The sequence below is a fragment of the Parasteatoda tepidariorum genome, chromosome 8, assembly GCF_043381705.1.
Source record: "Parasteatoda tepidariorum isolate YZ-2023 chromosome 8, CAS_Ptep_4.0, whole genome shotgun sequence".
Taxonomy (NCBI): Eukaryota; Metazoa; Arthropoda; class Arachnida; order Araneae; family Theridiidae; genus Parasteatoda; species Parasteatoda tepidariorum.
Genome location: NC_092211.1, coordinates 84,958,742 through 84,977,202, shown reverse-complemented (window position 1 = coordinate 84,977,202; position 18,461 = coordinate 84,958,742). Strand labels below are relative to the sequence as shown.

The window sequence follows — 18,461 nt, the reverse complement described above, 5'->3', positions numbered from 1 at the left end:
TGATTAAAAATTTCCCAACTACCAAGCTTCCATTTTTTACTTAGAGCTTAAGAATAATTCTTTCAATTGTGCTGGAAATTTATACACATATTTAATAGAATTGATTAACAAGTATAAGAACTAGGAAGTTATTTATTACATATTTACAGAAATTTCAACGATGTTCATTTCTAATGCAACAAATACATAAATAATATGGGTCATCTATCAAGATTTCTGAATACAGAGCCAATTGTTTAATTCCTCATAAGGTTCACGAATTATTTCATCATCGTAAGGGATGTGCCAACCAGATTCCATACTGCCTTGAATACTTATGCTGTGTTTTACAGGATTCTAAAACAAATAAACTAGCTCAGTACAACACATTTATTTTGAAATACAAATACACAATGCAAACTAAATAATAATATAAAAAGATAATTTTTTTTTCTTATTTGCTTAGAAATTTTCAGTAATTTAAATTTAAAAACAGCTATCCTTACTTTTTCTTTACTATTGAAATTAGAGATATAGTAGTGAAAAGAAAATATTGATATTTAAAATCACAAAAGTATCTACATTGATTGCTAGAAAAAACTTTTCAATACTACTCTATATTATTGAAACTAAGTATCGGTACTACTAAATATGTTATATTACTTATACTAAAGTTTGATTTATGTAACAGCTTTAGAAGTATAGTCAGAAAGATAAGATTGTGTTTCAGTAAGCTATGTCTATAAGTCAATTTCGATAATAACATAAATAATTACACGCCTAGTATTTGGATAACTAAAATTAAATCGAAACCAATAAAAATTTTGCATTCGGAAAAAATAACAGAGCAAACAAAATATATCCAAATGAAGTTGAATTTAGCTTATTATGGTTCAGATAAACTGGAATATAAATATTTAATAAGAATTTAGGTAGTAAGTATATCTAACTTAGTTGTTAGAGAATTACAAAACAAAATATTAATTTATAATACATTTTATTACCACCATTGAACAGCCAACCAAATTTTGAATTTACGACTATTAATATTCAACTATATGGACTTGTAATTTTGATCCCAGAAGACAAGGGATCTCCAAGATCAAGTATTGGGAGAAAATTGCCATGTTGGAGGACTTTGTGAGGGAACTAACTCACATTTGCGTGACATGGAGAGGAAAACCACAAAAACATGTTTCAGGGCCAAAATTTTAATTGAAGACTGCATATTTGACATACCCCCATAAATTACTATGAAAAGAAGTAATAACAGTAAATATAATTTAAATAATTAGAATATCATGCTATAAAAAATTACATTATATCAATAATATTAGAATATATCAATAATATCAGAAATATCAATATGAACAGGAAATATTGATATTTTGATAGTATCTATACTTTTTCAATTTTATTAATAGTAAGCATTTTAATGTATACAGGGAGCACAGAAAAGTATTTCATTTACCAAAAAATTGCAGATTACAAATTTTTAAAAAAAATTTAAATTACACCTAAAATTATTAATTTGTACTGATTGGATTGTTAACTAATGTAGCTAAAAAAAGTAGCTGAAAATCTTAAATAAAATAATAAATAACCAAATAAAAGCATAATAATAAATTTTAAAAAATTTATATTAAATAAAAAGCTAAATATTCTAATTATTTAAATTATATTGAATTATTAGATAATAAAATGTTTTAGATAAAAAATTTTTACTTAGCAGTCAATAAAAGCACATAGAGCAGATTTTTTTTAGAATCATACTTTTTAATCCATGTATGAAATTAAAAATCAGTTTATTGTTTCTGGTATAAAAGAAACATACTAATTTTATAATTTTTATTATTTTTAATTCCCATTATCAAGTATACTGAAATATCAGTAGATAATTAAAAGTTTTTCTTTCTTCATAATTTAAAAATCTTCACATAAAAAAATTGATAATAAATATTCTAACACTTAATTACTACAAGAAAGTAAAATTTTATGATGCATGTATTTTGTACTTGAAAAGTACAAACAATTTTTCTTATTGAACCAAATTTGTAAAATCTTCAATCCTCTTATTTTAGTATATTATACATTAACACTTTCTAGACTAATATTAATGAATTTTGTAATATATTAAGCGAATTCCAAAAAATTATGCATGGCTGAAAAATTGAATAAAATTAGCTATTTTGTATTGTTATTATTCTAATAAAAACACAACTATTAATATTCTAAGGAAATATATTCATTTTTAGTATTAATTTTCAGTCAACCAAAGTTTTGTAAATTTAAATGATAAGAAAAGAAAATAATTATGCCTTTGATTTTCATTATAATAACACAAATATCCTTATGAAAGGTTTTCTCTTAAGTTATAACAGATGAAATAAAATATGAATAAATAAAAATAAATATATATTAAAAAAAAATTCTTTCTTTTTCTTTTTTAGTTTTAATTCTTAATTAAAATTGTGACTATTAAACTAACATAATCAAATAAGTTTCAAAATTTTAGTTTATAAATACACAAATATGCTTCTTTAGAAAGATTTTTGTTTTTAATTCAGTTCTGGAACAAAGTTATGAATGTTTGAAATAATAATAATATTTAAAAAAAAATAAATTTACCATAAGTTTGAAATTGTCGTTTTCATCAACTACCAGTAAAATTTGATGTGACTGCTGCCATTTTTTGAACAGTGCAATCAGGTAAGGATCATCCAGACGGGACATATGATCCCTCATCAAGTCCATGGTCAATATAAATGTATTAGGTCCACTAGCCAAGGCTGCATATACTGTGAAAGGGTCATCTTGAGAACTGAAATGAAGAAGAATTTCTTTAAAAATCTATTAAGCACAGATATACTAAAATTTAAAATTCAAATATTTATTCATCAGAATTAAAATATTTTAGAGAAAAATATTTTATGCTCACTGAAAATAAATTTTATTGAATAATTTCATAAATCTGATGTATTGATAATTTGAATTCAATTGATAAATTTATATAATTGTTTGAATAGTTCTTTTGACATAATACTTGATGACAAAATATTGGAAAATGTCAACAAAGTCAGAGGAAAAAAAAAACTACAAAATCAAAATAGGAATATAACAAAAAAAAAAGTTCAAAAAACCATAAATTTGAGTAATTTTAAATGGAGACAGTCATGTGATAATACAAAAATATATTATATATTTCCTTGCAATAAAAAATACAGATAAGTGGCAAAAAATTCACAAGAAGTTTAGAGACAAATTAAATTTACAAGTAGTAGTGAGGTTTTTATATATTTAGCAATTTTGTATGATAAGCTACATATTACAAAAAAGACTTAAAAGATTAATTTTATTAATTATTTTCCTAGAATTCTATTTCAGCATTGATAGAATTAGCAAGAGAAAGAAAATAGGTGTCAAGCTGCTTTAATCAAAATTTATCATAAATCAGTTATATTTCGTTTTTTTTTTTAAATTATACAGCACTACAGTCATGTGTTACAATAGAAATAACAAAAATTTAAAAGCATTAGAGAAATAAAGTAGTTGAAATACTTGCATATTGTTTGTGAGAAAAACAGCAGATAGATTCGAAATTTTTCTCATTAGATTCGGAGGCCACCCAATCATGTGTTTGCGACCCAAGACAAGTATTCTGCGAGATGATTTCGAAGAAAGTCTCTCCACAATTCGAAGCAGCTGGAATTTTCGAAATAAAATTTGCAAATTAGATGGCAAATAATGTTTTGATTTTAGGAGAGGAAAATAAATACAATGAAAAAATTTCAAATTGAAATACTAATAAGTAAATATAATTTAAATACTTTTCTTTATTTATAAAAAGAATAAATAATTATAAAATATGCTATCTGAGTATTACTTTTAAATAAAAGTTACATTAAAATTTTCTAATAAAAATAAACTAGTGTTTTGTGGATAAAATTAAAATGAATTAATGCAGAAATTTGAATCTATTCAAAGAATTACTATTTTAATAATCTACTTTAGTTCCCTTTTTACGTTAATTAATAATATTTTAATCTGCTCGAACCATTTTAATTCAAAATTCGAATTAACCTGATATATTTTAGAGCTTGTTAATGAATAGAAAACAAACAAAAATAGTTGTGATTACAATTTTATTCAATCATTAAAAAAACTTTATTTTTAACTTGCATAATATTGTATAAAAATCCTCCAATTTTAAACTTACATAAAATAACAAAAATCCAAATAGCCACTATTTTTTTCTTAATTAAATAAAAAACTTTGCAATATTTTAATTAATAAAAATCAATGCAAACTAACATGAATAGCTAAATTCTTCGCAATCTTTTTCTTCTTTGTCGTATATGCTACATTCAATGCATCAATTACAATATGAAAAGGTTTGTGACGCTCAATAAAAGACATATATTTCTTGAATTCATCAAAAGTTGTATTAATAAAAATATCCCCCTTTTTAACAGATTTCTCCATGAAGCTTTTTTCTAACATAGAAAATTCTGATTCTGATAATTCCACAGGCTTCAAACATTTCTTACAAAATTCACATTCTCCTGTTCTGAAAAAGATACAATGATTAATAAACAATTTCTGAATAACTACACAGGAAAACTGTTATCAAGAATAAAGTAGGAGTTAGAAAAACATATGTTATCATAAACTCTTGTAAAGTTTTAAATTTCTGTTTAGCAATAACAAAAGAAATAGTAAACAAGTTTTTCTATATGAACTGAAACTAATCATATAACATAAACAAAATTTAAATACACTATTATGATTTGATAATCACAAGACCAAAAAAATGTTGAAAACACTGAATATTGCAAAAAAATAAGATAATCAAAAACGACACGTTAATGGAAGAAGAAAAAATTTAAAAATAAAGAAATCTTAAAAAAAAACATAAATTAACTTGATTCAGGTCCTACACTAAGGACTTCAAGTTATCAGTCAATAAATTAGATAACATATAAAATTCTTAGCCAAAGGTGAATCTTAATCATTTTTTATGATTGATTTTTTCCCGTAGAAAGCTTCAAAGCAAAATATAAATTTTCTATAAATTAAATTATTTTATAAAATGCGTAATATTAATCTTTGAGGAAAAGAAATAGAAATAGGTTGGGCTAATTTTTGATAACTAATTAGATTAGAGGAGTAATATAAGAACAAACTTTAAGCAACATCATATTATTGTTACATTATTGTATATGTTATCGTCCCGAGAAAACATTTTCTGTAAAAATAGTTGAATGATAATATGAATCTTGCTACCTCTTAATCTACTATCTTAATTTCTTAATCAGCTTCCTCTAATTGGCATAAACTGTAGGGAGGAATTTTGTTGCGTGACACCAAACATCGTTTGTGTCATGCTTACATTATCTCTTGTTGCTATACTTACATTATCTAGACTTAATATAATTCTAATTAGTTATGCTACGTATCTAACGAAAACTACTGTAATCCAATAAAAATACAGCATTTGTTCAAAAAATTCCTTTGAACGTTTTTTTAAGGATCGAATATATCAGTAATCAGCAGCTAATAAGCTAAAAAAAATCAGTAACTAATACTTTTGCCAAAACACAATTTTTTTTCGCAAAATATATGATTTATCAAATTTGGCGAGTGCTTAGTACAGGCCCTCTGCTATTATAAATCATACTATTACAAAGCTGTAAATTTTATGTATTTTTTAAAAAAATAATCTGACAATAATATGTCTAAACAATAAAAATTACCAATAAATATCAAATAAAAAAAAATTTAGGCAATTTTAAATGTTAATGAGTTATCAGTAAGTGATCTCTTCAAAATTTAACGATTTGCATTAAAATTAAAATGTTTACATTAAATGTTAAAATTAAATGCTGTTATGCATATAGCATAATTGTTGATAATGTAAATGAGCTATGGAAATAGCAGAGGAAGCAATATTTATTCTACACAGGGTATCTGCTACATTTTAGATTTTCAAATCCATGACTAATTCCAAAATTTTTCATGACTTAACAAAGTTACTGTTTTCTCCGACAAAAACACTAAATTAAAAAAAGTATGATAATAACATTAATTGAAATGTTAGATATAACTAAAACTGATTTTAAATTTAAAAAACAAGAGTAAAGAAAGAGTTGAAACAATAAAATAGCTGAAAAAAATACAAAAGCCAATACTTTCTTTTCTGATTTTCTGCAGAATTATATTTTAAGATACTTTTCCTGTTCATCCGAAAGAAAAGAAATACACTTGATTTTTCTCTTGTCTTCTCGGAATAAAAAAAAATTTGCCAATGACTGGCTTGCTTCAGCAAGAATTTTGAATTGATAAAATAAAATAAAAAAATAATAATACAAATTCTGAAATCCCATAGGTTTAAAAGATAATTCGCTCTAGAAAAAATGTTTATTCTTTCATTTTTTGAAAGAACACCATACTTTTTAAAGAAAATGATAAAAACATTTTATATTTTAATGAAATATGACTGTGAGTGGGGATTTTGTTAGAAATTCAGATATTCGGAACACCATAAAATGGAGGGGGGATTCCATTGTGAAAATTAGATTTTTCGGCAACCTAAATTCATGACTATCCATGATTTTTCTTTAAATTATTAAAATAATGACATTTCAAGACAATTTTTGTTCAATACCGAAATTCAAGTTTTTCCATGACTTTCCAGGTGCACGGATACCCTGTTTATATTACAGGGAGACAATTGAAGCCTTTTTTTTTCATGGGAATTGTAATTTGACTTGCAGCAGGGTACACTGAATTTTCTTTTCATTTTCAGATAAATATCTAATGGCAGAGTAAAAAAAAAAATTTTTTTTTTAAACTTATAAACATGAAAACTGCTTACAAAGACTTTCGGAATGAAAATACGAAAATTGCATGAAATTAAATTTGAAGAATAACATTTCAAGATTAACATACATTAAAAGATAGAAATCAATACCACTTTGTATTTTATAAATGCTCTTTAGATTTTTCGAAATCATTCAAAAACACACTTGAATTGTCGAAGGATTGTACATACAAATTTTTAATATTCATTATGAATTTTAATATTCATTATGAATATTCATACTTTTGATTTTAATTTTTATATAATTTTAATAGCTTAAACTTCAATTTAATATCTGCATTTTCAACTTTATACCATATTTCACTCCATTCTAAAAACATATTGCCTAAATTTTTTTTAATAAATTCGAATCACTGCAAGAAATATTCCTTTAAAACAAAAATTTTTGGAGGAAAATTGGGGATGTTTATAATACCTCTCTGTTTCATTAGGCAATTAAATATACTTTGAAGCTGAAGTTTCAGTTAATAAAGTTTATATATTTCTCCAGACTTAAATATTAATTTGTCACCCTTAAAGTGCATACTTTTTCATCTTTCATTTTAGACAAGAATTCTAAAAACATTTAAGGCAGTGATTCAAACAGTTGATAAATATTATTGCTATTGCTTCCTGCATTCTTGCCTTATGTGCAAGAGGATAAAATATATAATTTCTCATTACCTATAAAAAAAAAGTAGACAAATTAAATTCCTAAAAAATTTTAGATAAGAAAAACAATAAATTACCGATTAACCTTTGTATACTTTATGCTCCAGTCTGAGGAATGCCTAAAAAGAAACAACATTAAATTGAAAAATTTTACAAAATGGCTATTAATACAGTCATAAATATATTTGGCACTATCAAGAACAATATAAGGATCAACTCCATTTTTAAATTGTTTAGGAGAATATTTCCTGTGAGAAACATAACGATTTTAATGTAAGCAATATGATATTTTTATGAATGCTGTAGTATAAATTCCAGAAACTTACGAAATACACATCTGGAAACAATACTATGTTCAGTATAATAATTTAAAGGAAATTAATAAAATGCAAAATAAATCAAACACTGGAAATTCTTTAAGTACAACAAAAATATAAATTAATTAAATAAAATAATAGAATAGAAATAGCAACAGTAGATTAGCTATTATTATTAACCCACAATTTAAGCCTTGGTGTAGCGTTTGTTCTGAAGTGAAACTGATTAATTTTATGCATTTTATTAAATTCTAAAAATTTAATAGACTTCTTTCTAAAACTAAGCGTTTTCTTTTCTTTTTTCAGTTTATAATTGAAATTACAAAAATAAAACAGATCTATTCATTTCAGATGAGCGTACAATTACTACAGCAATTTTTGACAAACATTTTGGCCCAAATTTTCACAAAGAATCAATAAAAGGCAATATTAATTATTAGACACAAAATTTTCTAGTATGTAACAGAAACGATTTGTTTTCTAATTTATACAAGGAAAAATAAATAAAATAAATAATGTTACATATTTATTATGTTTTTTTGGGGGGGGGGATTTTAAAAATATGAGTAAATAACTATTCTCCACATTAGTTCATTTCTAGTTAGTTTTAATTATACAGTCACTAATTCTATAATCAATTATAAAAATAAATGCGTAAAAACTTAATTATTCCTATTTGACTTGGTGATGGTACTTATCTTGCTAACCATAGTCAGATTAGCACTTTCATAACCCTAGCATCATTTAGTGAAGGTGGCAATGCTTACTTTTTCTACTAATTGTTGCTAGCTGAGTGAAGTTTTGATTGATTTACCAAAATTACTTTTCGTTGAACAATGCAAGTTTTTAAAACTTTGAAAGATGAAATTAAATATTTCTTAGGTTTTTACAATACTATATTCTCAAAAAAATATTTCTTGAAAATTTGCAAGTAGCCAACTGTTTTTGAGCAAAGCTTAAACATTACTGTTAATGATTGTCTTTCAAGGAATAAAGAATTAAATTTTAAACATTAAATAGATGCTAACATTTGGCAGTGCATCAATAAATTGACTATTTATTACTTTATAATGGTAATTTTATTATGATAATTTTATTATCAATAAAATAAAAAATGTTAAATAATATTATGAAACAATGCAAAATGTATGAATCTTACCTCATAAAAAATTTTTCAACTAAAGTCACAGTATTTTTAGTTAATTGGAGATTATGACATTCCATATACTTGAAAATCTTTAACAAGAAAGTCTCAGCTTTACTTCTATCTTTTACCAATAATTCATTCGCATATTTTAAAAATTCTTCAATAACTTGATTACCCAAAACTTCACCCTTCTTAAACCGTTTTGAGATGATTTCCCATGCTAGAGTCTCATCCCCGTTTCGTATAGCAGCAGATGCTAGACTATTTCTAATTTCCAAACACGGGGATGGAATTCTCTTAAGATAGTCAAAGGCAGAACGCCATTTATCTGTGCTACAAATACCTTGTATAATATAAACACCTCGTTTCATATCAAAAATAGGAGTATTTTCGATGAAATCTTGAATTTGATTAAAACTTTTAAAAATTTCTTCTTGCCCACACACCTCAACATTCTTCCCACACAAAGCGATATATTGAAGGTATGCTAATACATTAGGCTTCATATTACTTTTTTGCAAATAGTTCATGAAAGATTGAGCTAACTTGATGTTGTTTTCATTCAATAGTGTATTCATGATAATACTACTATAGTTGATGTCCGACAAAAGAGATATTTCAGTGAAAAAATGCATTTTTGCATCTTCCCAATCATCAAATGTTTCAGGAGATTTTTCTGAAAAGTAACTTTTAATTTTTTCATTTGCTACTTCAAACGGAGCCAAAGGATGATACTGACTACCAAAGCCAGTTTTATAATCAGGAAGAGACTTATTCTTAAAATTTGGTATGTGCTTTAAATTATTTACATTAGATGAGAATGGTTTCTTGTGTAATAGTAGAGAGGATGTTAGTCGAAATGTTGATGTGATATTTTTAATAGGAGGGATTGCTTTCTGTATTCTTAGCACGGACAACATCTTGATAAAAATTGTATGGCAAAACAATATCCTTTACCATTGTAACATCTTTCAAACCTGAATGAAAAATAAATAAATAAATGACTCTTTCAAAAAACATGATAATTTTCAAAAATATTAATCAGCTTTTAAAATTAATATGCTCTTACTTTAATATGCTGATATAAAATAATGCTCTAGGTTACAAATATAACTATAAACTAAAAACCTACCCTGAAATACTTTAATATGTATCCAAGACATATACTACAGAATGAAACAAAAAAAGAAAAATACAAGAATTAAAAAAAAACTACAAAAAATAGCAATAGTTTTTATTGTAAAATAATTTTAAAAATCTCAACCTAATACTAAATTAATTTAATCAAACATATCTTCAATTCCTATTTTGAAAAATAATTTGGGCATTAATATTAAATACTGCAAAATTAATTCAATAAGTAATTTAATTCTTTCATGAAAAAAAATTTTTTTTATTAAAAGTGAAAATTTATAAAAACTTTGAAATGCCACATAAAAAATAAATAAAACTAAAAAAAGAAAAACAGTCGAAATCAAAAGAGATAATATATATTTTTATCAACAATTATGTCTGTAATTTTTTTTGTGATCTCATTATTCTTTATTTAACAATAATTCTTTTATTAATTTACTTAAAATAATTTTGGTTACCTCTTATTTTGAAGTTTCTTAAATATGAAATTTAAAAATTATTCTGATTTTTTCTCCGACTTGCATGAAAAGTGACTTTTTTTCAAAACTACACTTATTTTAAATGAAATACTTATTAAAAGAATATTACTCATATGATATTAATCAAAAGAAAATTAAAAAACTAAACAGCTGGAAATAATTTTTAACAGTTTACAGTTAATTTTGAAAGTGTTATTTTTTCTATAATCAAGTATTAATTTTTAAATTAGAATATTTTCATTTAATTTAATTCAAACCATTAAAATTAAAATAAAAAAGGAGAAAAAGATAAGAATAAAACAAATTAAGGTTAATTAATTGTGCATCACATCAATCAATAAAAAAAAATTAAGGTAAATAATTTAGACAGATGAACAATAATGTTAAAATATATTTGACATTTCAATATTTTTCTTCATAATGTTGAAATATATGTTACCGTATGTAAAACTACATACTTATAACCATGTATTTAGTATATAGTTTGTAACTGTTTTCACAAAAATGGTAGACAGGATTTCACACAAGTATCCCGATTTGACTTAGTTAGGTTTTGGGTGACTTAGCACAGTTTTTGTTGCCATTTCTACAAGAAATATAACGTAGGAAAAATATTTTTAAAAATAATTTAATGTTACAAAATTAAATAATGTAACAAAATTTTCAATTTTTCTGGAAAAAATTTTTTTTTTCATTAACTTCTTGTTAACAACATATGAGCAAAATTTCAAGACTGTATTCTTATGGGATCATAAAGGGAGAAAAAATAAGTTTTGCAGTTTAACAATGATAAATCATGCAGTAAAAGCAACATGACATGCTATTTCAAGAACAGGTCTGGTATAAAAATGTCATATTGAGTAGGGTCGATTTTAACTTTTTTTACAAAAATCGAAATAAAACCTTGCCAATAAAACTAAACTGAATAAATTGGGCCGAAATTTAGCTCTAAAGTTACAACTGATAAAAAATTCTAAAGCTTTAAAAAAATTTTGAATTTTAAAATTTTAAAAAAACATAATTCAGTTATAAATAATTTTACTGATGGTTTATTTTTCCATTCATTCTGCCAGCTCTACCAATGAGCAAAAAATAAACAATACAAAGACCTGATATTTTAGCCCTTATTTGATCTGGTATGGATTCACTCATAAAAGATTTTTTTTATGTTTAAAATCAAAATCGTTCTTTCTGGAATACAAGTGGGATGGAATACTGTGAATACAAAAGGGAAAAATGTTACAAAAAGGACATACTAATCTAAAACAATCTAAAGCAAATGTCATTTGTTAAAAAGATATGATTTAGACAAAATATTTTAAGTAAGACAATAAAGAGAAAAATTAAATTGTTACAAAAGTAAATCAAGTCATAATTCAATTAAATCACAACTGCCAACTTTTTGGAGACAATTGCTACATTTTTGGAGGACAATTTCCACCTTTTTTTGGGGGCGGGGACAATTTTCCCTACTAGTAGAAAAACAATAATTATTAACACATCTTTTCAATTTTGCACACAATTAAAAACTCAATCAAATTAACTCCCAGGCCTTTTGTACATGCTTTACTAATTTTTACGTAAAGGTGTTAAATTTTTAAACCAAAATTATAGAAGCGAGAATCGATATCTGTTTATACGCTATAACATTTATAATACTCTAAAAATCACAGAGGGGAACAGAAAATAAGATGTGCAGATTTATTTAGACAAAATTGATTCAAACTTTTAATGTATTGTAGTATTATTCTTAATCGATAATGAATCGATTAAGCAAGATGATTATAAATCATTTCTTGTATGTTGTATGGCAACAGTCTGGATGAAAAATAGAACAGCTATGGTGAATAAATATTTGCTAACCTTCTGAATAAGTCTATCTTGTATTAAAGTGATAAAACAACACTTCAGTATCAACAAAAATAATTCTTTTCCTTTGTTATTAATAGCTGAAGGAGAAAATTTTTAATAATTCTGAGTATTAAATTACATGGTTGCTTTTACTTAATGCAAATGTTTGATCAGTCCTTGATAGTTCAAAAATTACTTTTCTTGATTTGAAATCCTTTGTTCTGTCAATCACTACATAAAATAATAGCATAAATGTCAATAATATTAATAGATGGATAAAGGGAGGAAAATTCAAATTTTAAATATGCACCTGGAAATAGTGAAAAAATGGCCCAGAAATATTATATTACTGTGTCCCATTTGAAATATAGTGGAATTACAAAATAATGAAATCTTTAATTTCCATACCATATTAAACATAAATATTTATAAAAGGAACAGATACAAATAATCTAAAAATTTATTTTAAAACGAACAAAGTCTTAAAAATAGGTTTATATAGTACATTAGACTCAAAATACAATTAGTAAAGATTTATTTCAATGCAGAATATTTATATAGTCATATATTAATTTTATGTTAATACATATAACCAAAAGGGCATTTCATAAAGCATAGCTTCATAGCTGGCAAGCATAGCTTCACCTTTTTATTAAAGTGTCAGAAATCTTATTTTCTTCAAAATATATTTTATTTTTATTGCATATATATAAAAATTTATGTTACGCACAAAATAATTTAAGTGTTGAAAATAAAATTGAAAACAAAATTTGTTTAAAAAAGTTTGGGATGTAATTGATGAAAAATTTGTAAAACAGCTATTAACCCAGTTTGCGCTAAATATTATTTTTTAAATAAACTGAAAATTATAATCAGTACTATTTAAAAGTAAACCAGAAATATAATTAATAATTTTTACTTACCAAATAATGTATTCTTTAGGTTGTCAGAAAACCATAAAGATGAGAACTAGAAGGAGAATGAATATTTAATAAATAATAGGTAGAAGAAACAATGTAGTAAATAGAAGTAAAAATAGTTAAAAAGAGTAGTCCTAGGAGCCCTAATTTTTCCAGCAAGGGTCTCAGGTGTTCCGAGAATTAAGAATTTCTTTTACCCAGTTATGATTTTCAAAGCCTGTAACTGAATTTATATTCAATTAATAATCCATTATTATTTATTTAATATTTCCATTATTTTTAAGAAATTATATAATTGAAATTGGATTGTAAGTTACACAATCTTTAACATCCCTTTAAAGAATTCAATTTTACAAAAACAAAATTAGAGCACATTCGTTTCCCAGAAATAAAACTAAAAAAAAATTTTAAGTAGAAATTTGATTTATCAGCAACTATTCAAATGATTCTGCTCATATTTTGCAATGTAAAATTACATTCTTTAAAAATAATGTAAAAATTGTATACCTTACAATTCAAGAGTTTTTCAAATGTTATTAAATAAAATAATGAATTAAAAGTTATTATTTTTTTTGCAAGGAATGATCTTGAAATAAAAACTTTTTATAATTTCGTGCAAAAATCAATTCACTTAAGAAGTTCTTGCAATAAGGTTTAATATGGAAAAAGTAAAATCAACTTTAACGAGTTCAAATTTTAAATCAATCCCCTGAGCAAACTATGGGGACCATAATTCCTAGATCATGGTTACTCGCTATATTTTGAAGATGAAAAATCTGAATCCGTCTAGAAAATAGTATGTTTATTCTAAGAAAGTACGTTTTTGCGTGTGATTTCATAACTTAGAATATCGCTTGCAAAAATTTAATCAGCATATATGAGGTCACCCCTTTGAACCATTAAAATTGATTCTACAAAGTGAATATTCCATCATAATATTAGAAGTTATTCAGGGTGGTCTGTTTATTTTTCTGTGCATGGTACAACATTACAGGACACAATTTTCAAAATGAAACTTTTCAAGGGTTTCTAGTATACATTGCTATACACTGCAATATTTATTATAATATATATTGCCACTATTATATATATTGAAACATATTATATTTTTTTATGCACAAAGCACTTTATAACAGAAAATATTAATATTGTCTTCTATAAAAAACAAATTTCACTTGGTGAAGGATTATCAAGATGTTTATATAAATACCTATATAAATTATAAATAGAGGCAATATATGTTGCACGAAAACGTAAAAACTCAATCATAGTTTATTAATCAAGTATCTAACTAATGATTAAAATCCATAATAAATTCATACACAAAAATTTTTAACTAAAAGCTTAGTATTATTGATCTGCACATATGGTTGCATTGAAGAAAAAATTTGAAAGGAAAAAAAACAGTTAAACAAAAAGACTTTCTCACATTGTTACAGCTGAAATGGATCCTATGATGAAATCTATTCATGCTATTCTGTTTTTATTTCTATAATCTAATTCATTAACTTGTAGGTCATTGGTTACTTATAGTTACCCTCATTTATGAAAGTGGTCATTTGTTGTAAGATTTTTTAACTTTGGAGATTTTAAATTAAGAGTTTTCTATGTACTTCCTTACCTCTATGTATACCTTACTTCCTGCCTTTTTTTTATTTATTTTTTTTGTTCCAAAAATCAAAATTCCTGATAATTCAAAGTTTTCTGGGTTTCCTTAACCACCTGGGAAGAATCAGAAAGGATAGAAAGAAAATATTGTTCTTATTTTTTTCAAAACAAATAAGATAACACCTTGAAAAAACTCACAAAACTTGTAATAGGCTTGTTCGAATCCTACAATAAACATAGTCATAGTTTTTATAATAATGAATGATTAATCTTACTCTTATTTATTTAATATTTTTGAAAACGTTCAACAATTTATTTAAAATGATAATGAACTAGACACTGAATTAGAAGAAAAGTTTTACTTTCTCGTAGCCTATGGTAAATACATAATCTCATAAACTTATTTCATTAGTCCCTAAATTTATAACAATAAAATATTAAACTAACATCAACAGGAATCACTCATTTTTTGAATATATATATATGAATAATCAAGACAAATCTGACAAGATAAAACTTCGTTCATTATTTAGAAAGAAAAGTTTTGAATTAAAGAATTCAAATGTTGTTTGTAAACAACACACCATATAATAACTGTTGCCATTTATATTTTCAATTTGAGTTTTCACTTCAAGTTACACGGAATATTCTCACTGATGAAACGTCTATTCTTACTGTATGAGAAATGGTGATATGGATGGTTGACCGTGTAAAACTAAGCACAGATGGCGCTACGGAGTAAAATTTGTCGTAAGACTTCCGGGACATTACTTTTGATTGATTTTTACGCCTAAACTTGAAAAAAAGGAGCCGTTAATAATTATTATGCTTGCAGTATTTACAATATAACTCGTTTTTTAAATTTCTACGAAGCAAACAACCTAAGAATTTGGAAGACTCTAAATTCTTATGTTGTTATGAAAAATGCAACCCGAAAAATAACTAACGGTGATATTTTACACAAATATGGCCAAATAAGGGATAACACTCAAAACATGGAAAACCTTACACTTTATTTATGTTGTGATATTAATTTTCCGAAATTTATTTTAGTCTTATAACCAGTTGAAATTCGTAAATTACAGGAAACTTTTATGAATGATAAAATTATGCGCAAATTTGAACATAAATCACATTAATAAGACTCCTTAAATAATAAGCCTGTTTACGCCTCGTCTCGTAAGCATTAGATAAGCGGAGGTATACACCGGAAATTTTCTAAGTTTCTGCCAGTTTTAAAAAGCTTGTTATTGTTTACGTTCAGTGCCCCCCCCCCATAGATCATGACGTTGTTCATCATGCCCTCCCTCTCAGTGTTCTAAACATGTTTTGAACTTAATCCTTAAAATGGCATTTCCCATTAAACATAAAAGTAATTACTTTAATTGGCGATCGAAATGGGCTGCAGGTGGCGTAGAGCAGAACTCTTATCCTATGGCAACACTTCACATGCTTTCCCCATTAGCGTGTGGAAAGTCATAGAGGAAGGAAGTACGTTAGTTTCTCTCTTGATTTTCACATAGATTAAAATCTTTTAACTGGAAAAACTATATGGAACTGAAAACTACTTTAAACATAGTTCTAAAGAAAAGTATCATAGAAATTTTGAAAAATATTTTTATTGAATAAAAAGGAAAAATATTAAGAAAAGGGAAATTATCGTAGTACATTCCTATACAACTGAAAAGAGGAGGGAAGGGAGAAGGGCTAAAGGCATGAAACCGGTCCCTCCCCAGATGGCGTATTCGAGTGTTGCGATCGCGAATAATGTAATTACTTCATTAATGTATATATTTCATCAAATATTTATAACTAATTTGTTCATTTCATTACGGTTAGGAGCTAGTTTGGTTAGAAAAAAAGTTGATGCAAAAGCATCACCGTTATTGAATTTTAGTTTAATAACAATGAAATTTAGGGGAAAAAAGTTTAGTTTCGATTTTGAAAGATGGTTTCGATTTTTTACAAATTTACGAGTTTTGTGTAAATTATTATTCGATTAAAAGATATTGGTGAAACTTTAGCATTGTTCTTAATACTTTTTATCATAATTAAATTGTGTCTTTCTTTTGCTTAGTTTGGAATTTATTTTACTTTTGAGAAATTTTTAACCCATCTGAAATAAAGAGAAATTTTTAATACAAAAATTATAGTGCAAAGCTTTAAAACTGCATCTAATACAGTAGTAAGTAGTCTCAACGCATTTGAAATAAGACTTGTATTGACTGAAGTATTTTTTCACTGTATGTATGCGGCGAGTTTATTTTAAACTAGAACAACTATTTTCAAAATATTAATTAATTTCATTTCCAAAGTTAAAAATGAAACATTCCAATTACTTTTATTTTAATATTTTTGTTAATTTCATCATTATAATTATTGCATATTAAAATATATGATATAAATCTTTTTCTTCTCATGAAAATTTCATTATACTAAAATGCCTTTTTAATGGCCCCTACAAGAATATTTGTTTCAATAAACGTAACACATTAAGCTTATACATTATCTGAATATCTCAATCCTACTCTGAAATTCAAATTGTGAAATATTAAAAATTCTCAAAATAGGACTGTATGAGATTATTTTACGTACGAAGTATCCAGAATTCTGAAGACAAATAAAGAGAAAAAGTGATACATACTTTGAGAGACAACGTGTGTATATAATACACAAAAATNTATATATATATATATAACGCAAACGAAAGAAAATTAATTATAACTAATAATTAATTAAAAATGGAACGGAAAACAGTGAAATCGGTGTGTATTTGTTCTATGACAGTTCAATTAGAGTGTAATCGGTTTTAAAGAAAAGCATTCTATAGCTTACTGTTTTTTAAAAGAATTTAATTTTAACTGGACTCTTACTTGCAGTATTAAAATACATTATCTGAAGTTCAATAATAGAATGATGACCGATAACCTTTTAACGGACTATTATTTGCACTTGGATTGCTGTCTATTACAATAGTTTAAACCCTCAACGTAATTCAGCCAGATTGGCAGACAAGCAGTAATTGTTTTACTTTAGTCTATATTCATATACAATATATGAGAATTTCATTTTATTGTATGAGTGATTGGATTATTTTCTTAGAATTCTTCTCGAGTTAATATGAATACCCATCAATAATATTAAAGCTTCATGTGGTTCAGCATTTAAATGTATTGTGGGTTTTTAAGCAGTCAATTTACAAACAACAAAGAGTCGTGTTCTGTTATATTACTCATTATCACTTTTAAATATTTATAAAAAGCTCACTCCCATTGCTTTTACATTTCACAAAACTGTAATAATAAGAAGAAAAATTGCGTCTTTATAAAGTTTTATTAATAATAGACTGTGTTTTCAAGATATTACGTGCATAGAAATTTTTTAATAATATCTAATCGTTATTAACAATGAAAGTGGAAGCCGTTTGTAAATTCATTAACTCGAAAGTGGTCCGGAATTACCAACATTTTCACTCATAAGAAATATGATAGTTTG

At 25.2% G+C, this 18,461-nt stretch overlaps 1 protein-coding gene across 9 annotated transcripts; it reads right to left on the bottom strand.

Moving 5' to 3' along the window:
- Positions 1-114: 114 nt before the first annotated feature.
- On the bottom strand, positions 115-15,580 carry LOC107448097 (mitochondrial ribonuclease P catalytic subunit). 9 transcript variants are annotated; one of them, XM_021146973.3, is made up of 9 exons: positions 15,414-15,555; positions 13,362-13,407; positions 10,107-10,140; positions 8,987-9,951; positions 7,588-7,629; positions 4,291-4,546; positions 3,542-3,681; positions 2,608-2,800; positions 115-336 (listed from the first exon to the last, which is right to left on the bottom strand). In XM_021146973.3, exons 4-9 carry the CDS (start codon positions 9,892-9,894, stop codon positions 208-210), a joined length of 1,668 nt encoding a protein of 555 aa, XP_021002632.2. In that variant the 5' UTR covers positions 9,895-9,951; positions 10,107-10,140; positions 13,362-13,407; positions 15,414-15,555; the 3' UTR covers positions 115-207. The 9 variants fall into 9 exon arrangements, with proteins under 9 accessions (XP_021002632.2, XP_071040422.1, XP_071040420.1 ...); XM_071184321.1 differs by having other exon boundaries at positions 15,165-15,528; XM_071184319.1 differs by having other exon boundaries at positions 13,362-13,581; positions 15,242-15,528.
- Positions 15,581-18,461: the final 2,881 nt, after the last annotated feature.